Source organism: Myotis davidii, unplaced genomic scaffold (genome assembly GCF_000327345.1).
Source record: "Myotis davidii unplaced genomic scaffold, ASM32734v1 scaffold96, whole genome shotgun sequence".
Taxonomy (NCBI): Eukaryota; Metazoa; Chordata; class Mammalia; order Chiroptera; family Vespertilionidae; genus Myotis; species Myotis davidii.
In genome coordinates, this window is record NW_006289416.1 from 4,790,143 (window position 1) to 4,795,753 (window position 5,611).

Consider the following 5,611-nt stretch of genomic DNA (forward strand, 5'->3'; position numbering starts at 1 on the left):
TCAGTGCACATGTATACATTAAATAATAAATGTATTTTTTATCACCATATACTGTGTTTTTGTTGCTCGAATGAATTTTATTATTTCTTCAAGGTTCTCCACATAAGTACACCTTAAGAGATATCAAGTAGGCGTAACATGTTCTCAAAAAATTAGGGTTGGCACGCAGAAGAATTTTGAGTCAGAGATTTTGCTGATTTTGGCACCCACTCACAAAAAGGTTGCCCACCCCTGTCTTAGTCTTATTTTTTCAGTGTGCTTGGCCTATAGTAGGCAATAACTAATTAACATATGTGAAAGAGAAAAAAGTAGTTCAATATAGCTGAAAAATGGGGTACATATAAGAAAGTGTAAGATTATAAAGATAGGGTAAGAACCAACTCAAAGATTCTCTATGTCATGAGGAACTTTCATGTACCTATGAGCAATGAAAAGCCTTTTATAAAAGGATTTTAAGAAAGACTAAAACAGTAAGATTTGAATTTTATTTTATTTATTTTTAATATATATTTATTGATTTCAGAGAGGAAGGGAAAGGGAGGAAAAGAGAAACATCAATGATGAAAGAGAATCACTGATCAGCTGCCTCCTGCATGTCCCACACCGAGGATCGAGCCCGCAACCCACATATGTGCCCTGACTGGGAACCGAACCATGACTTCCTGGTTCATAGGTAGATACTCAACTAATGAGTCCCGCCAGCCAGGCAACATTTGAATTTTAAAAAGATCATTATGACCTAAGTAAGAACAACAGATTGATGGGTATAATGACACTTGGCAGAGTAAAAAGTAAATGTCTATTATAACAGATCAAGCAAAGTGATGATCTAATCACAAACTAGAAGGAATATGAAAGAGGGACTACATTGTATATACCATTTGGAAGCAGAAATCCTGAATGATTACTAGATTTCTGACAGCCTCCTACATATTAAAAATCATCACCCTCCTTAACCATAACAATCTCTCTCATTTATTGAAAGTTTTCTATGTCTAGACATTTTTACATGCCTGTTTCTCAATTAATTTTTTAATTTGTCATGGACTGGCTAAAAATAGATTTGTCTGATTCCAAGTCAGGGCTCATAAAAACTATATAACCATTAACCAGGATAGTAAGAATAGGGGATAAGAACAGGTTTGAAAAAAGAAAAAAAGAACAGGTTTGAGAGATAATATCTTAAGTTTCCCTTAAACTAAATTTAAGATGCTAAGTGACACTTGCAGATTATAATAGATTATGAAGTGAGTAGAATGTGAAGAAAAAGAAGATTCTTTTTTTTTTTTTTTTTTTTAGAAGTTTGGCTATAAAGAGGTTTATAAAACCATGGCAAGTGAAAAGATCACCAGTTGCTGCAAGGGTTGTCTTTTTTTTTCTTTTTTTTAAATGAGGAGAGAGAGAGAGAGAGAGAGAGATGGGGGCGGGGGGAGAGAGAGAGACTTGTAGCTGTTTAAAACAATAAAGGATTCAGTGGAGGAGAAAAGGTTGAGGATAAAGAAGAGAAAAAAGAGATACAGTAGTCACCCCTTATCCACATGGACACACTCCAAACCCCCAGTGGATTCATGAAACTGCAGTTAGTACCAATTGTTATTTTATAACAATATACTCTAAAAAAAGTTAGGTGAATATGATCTGTAAATCTCAAAATATCTTACTGTACTGTACTCACCCTTTTTCTTTTTTTAAAAAATATATTTTATTGATTCTTTACAGAGAGGGAAGGGAGAGGGATAGAGAATTAGAAAAATTTCGATGAGAGAGAAACATTGATCAGCTGCCTCCTGCACACTCTCCACTGGGGATGTGCCCGCAACCAAGGTACATGCCCTTGACCAGAATCGAACCTGGGGTCCCTGAGTCCATAGGCCGACGCTCTATCCACTGAGCCAAACCGGTTAGGGCTCACCCTTTTTCTTGTGATGACATGAAATGTAAAATGCCTATGTTATGAAATGAAGTGAGCTGAATGACATAAGAATTGTGATATAGCATTAGGCTACCATTGAGCTTCTGACAGTATGTAACAAGCACTTTATGGCTGCTCTTCGGCATATCTGAATTGCCAGCATCACTACTCTTGCATTTTGGAGCCATTATTAAGTAAAACAAGGGTTACTTGAACACAAGCTACTGCAACAGTGGAACCTATGACCAATAAGGCTACTTAAGTGACTTAACAGGTGGGCAACAACACGGACACGCTGGATAAAGGGCCCTGGAGGAACTAAGCAGGACACTGAGAGACTTCATCATGAGTCTCAGAACAGCATGCGATTTAAAACTTATGAATTGTTTATTTCTGTGATTTTCCATTTAATATTTTTGGACCTCAGATGATTACAGGTAACTGAAATGACAGAAAGTGAAACCATGGATAAGGGGGACCTACTGCAGTAAGTTAAAGAGACGGATCTGAGTACAGCTAGAGCACTGTCAGCCTGGACAGGAAGAGGATCACCCTCCTCTAAGATGAGAGGGAAGATATTGAAAATGTGTAAACAGATAGAATAGGTTGAGAACTAGATTTTGAAGAATTCACACCTACGCTTTCCTGACTTCTTTCTGAAATAGGAGAAAAGTTTACCTAACAGTGGAATAATAAAGAAATGGCACAGGAAGCTCGATAAAAGAAATCAAAGTCTGGAAGAAGGAACTGATGAGCGATATATTAAAAAATTGACAGTTCAAATGATTGGAGATAATGCATTGGGCTAACACTCATCTGAAGAACTATATGAAGTAAAAAAAGTGGCTGGTTGGTCTGATCTAGGGTTATGTTTAGAGGCCTAATACAGTGGAATTACAAAGAAATGAGAAAATTGAGGGTACAAAGCAAGAAAGCAGATGAATTAACAGACAATAAGTTCCAGAATAAATTGGTTAAAAAAATAAAGAACTGAAAAAATAGGAAAAAACATTGATTCCACTCTATTTTACAGGGAGTAGTGGGTAGTACAGGATGGTAGAGTGAGAAAACTAGAAGATGAAATTGTGATTTTAAAAAATGGAAGTTATCCAAAAAAGGGGGGATAACTATCCTCTTCCTAGATCACTATTTAAAATTTTTACTAAGTTGTACTACGCTAAAGTAAAATTTTGATTACAATCAAAATCTTTATAGGTATTATTTAAAAACGTATCATGCAGAAAACATTAAAATTGACACTTACCGTACATTGCAACAGATTTTGCCTCTTCAATAGACTGATGTTTGTCAGTTAAACGAGCTTTGGTTACTTTATGTTCATTTACCTCTTGTTCTAACCGTTGTTGTAATGATTTAAGCTTATAGTTTAAATCTATCTCTAAATTATTCTTTTCCTGTAAAATGAGAGTCATATAATACACTGTTCAAAAGACACATTAAATCTTACATTATTAATATCCCACAAGAAATAATATATGAATCAACTGGTCTGAAATGGGACAACATATTTCTTAAAGTTTATTTTTTTATACTTTCTTGTATACTTCACATTAGCTATAATGTCTTACTTCTTAAAAAAATATGTTTTGATTGATTTCAGAGAAAAGAGAGAGAGAGAGAGAGTGAGAGAGACTGAGAGAGAGAGAGTTAGTTAGAAACATCAATGATGAGAGAGAATCATTGATCTACTGCCTCCTGCACACCCCCTATTGGGGATCGAGCTAGAAACCTGAGCAGTTGCCCTGACAGGGTATCAAACCCTGACCTCCTAGTTCATGGGTCAATGCTCATTCACTGAGCCACACTGGCTGGGCTATAATGTCTTACTTTTAAAATCACAATAAGCACATAAAATTAAAAGAAAAACATCACCTTTCTTTACCCACAACTTCTTATTTGAATCATTAGCCATGGCTGATGGCAGAGCAAGTTGTGATGGTGTTTATATTAGAAGGGTTTATTGTCAGAATCAGAGATAAATAGGACAATTCTTCAATTCATAAAAAAATGTTTGCTATCACTTTTTAAAAAACATTTAAATTATCTCTATGTACACTTGTATCTTTATCTAGATTTACATAGTTTTGATGAAAGAACAAGTCAAAATTTATTTCATTTCTGTTTGGGTGCTTCTTCTACTCTTCCTTTTTCATCTTATTTCTCATTTATACAAGGCTCAGACAGGAAAAAACTATTCTGAGTGTCACAAAACCTGTACAAAAGACAAGATAACTGGCAGATTTCCTCATCATTTATCTGAGGATCTACTAAACCTACACGTTTACAGCAAGGCATCAAAAGTGTGAGTGCTAGATCTGCATATTATCTATTTAATCCTTTTCTTTTTTTTTTGCAAGGTAGGAACAGAGGATAACCAATGACATTTTTTACTAAGAAAATTCTACATGTAAAGGCCAATCACTTTGTGCCTTTTCTATTTTGCTAACTCCTACCAACAAAATGGAAAAAGCATACATGGTCTATATATTGACCCTTCATTTTCCTTCTTCATAAGGCTAGTAAGAAGGTTCAGCACCTTCATTATACCCGTGTACAAGAAAAAAAAAAAGGAAAAAAACCCTTCTATATGAAAAGGTATTTCCAAACCAAAGCAATTTGTGAACAGATAATATCAAACAACTAATACTCTTCAAGGGTAAAAACAAAACTAACACAATAAAAGCTCTAATCAAGACACATTACGCCCCCGCCGCCCGACTCTCTACAGCCAACTGATCAACCATAAAACTTTCAGAAACAATATATAAACATTAGGAATAAATGCTATTTTATACAATCACCTTATAATATTTGATACCCAGTAAATACTCTCATAATTGGTAATGTTTAATCATTTACCTTTTCTGAATGATTAAGCATGTCTTGAGCCTCTTTTCTTTCTTCTTCTACTCTTTCAAGAGTATGTTTGAGATGCTTCACCTCCTCTTGTAAAGATGTAATTCGAGCTATCGAATGAGAAAAAAGTTCAAGTCACATAGTCATTAAAACAAGTCTTTCTGTTCAGCATGACCATTAAGATAAAAAAGTTTTAAATTTCCTGATCAGATTGAAATGTTATCTTGGAAGTATATACAATAACTACAATATATAATAAAAACTGTTACTGCTAATTGGAAATCATCTAGTACATATTCTTTATTTCACAAATGGCCAAAGAGATGAACCTTAGCTTGGTCCAGAAATCAAATCCGAGTCTGTATTCAGTGCTCTTTCTACCATATTAAGAGTGAGACACTATAGTTAATTAGGGCAAGTACTTAAGTGGTTTTTATGTGCCAGACATTCTGAAAGTGTTTAATTTTACTCTTAAACTGACCGGAGAGGAGAGAACCAAGATGGCGGCATAGGTTAACACCGGAGTTTGCTGCCTTAAACAACCACTTCAAAAGTGAAACTAAAAGAAGGATCGGACATCACCCAGAACCACAGGAACGCTGGCTGAGTGGAATTCCTACAACTAGGAGGAAAGAGTAACGCATACAGACACTCAGAGGAGGCGCAGTACTGAAGTCAAATTCTGAGGTGCGGAGTGTGCGGAGCGGGCTGGCGGCGGAGGGCGCGGTTGGGGTTTTCAATCGGGAGGGAGTCTCAGACTCTGAGCTCTAGATCTGGGCAAGTCTTTAGGGACCCAGACTCAAACGGGAGAAGCAGGACTGG

The 5,611-nt window shown here is 35.8% G+C and overlaps 1 protein-coding gene across 3 annotated transcripts in view; it reads right to left on the reverse strand.

The window, feature by feature from the left end:
* ROCK1 (Rho associated coiled-coil containing protein kinase 1) overlaps nt 1-5,611 on the reverse strand; it is a 149,484-nt gene that overhangs the window by 41,384 nt on the left and 102,489 nt on the right. For all 3 annotated transcript variants that reach the window (XM_015562716.1, XM_015562715.1, XM_006761879.1), the window contains 2 exons: nt 4,793-4,899; nt 3,177-3,327 (listed from right to left, as the gene is read on the reverse strand). In XM_015562716.1, coding sequence (XP_015418202.1) covers nt 3,177-3,327; nt 4,793-4,899 — 258 coding nt within the window. The remainder of the gene's footprint in view (nt 1-3,176; nt 3,328-4,792; nt 4,900-5,611) is intronic.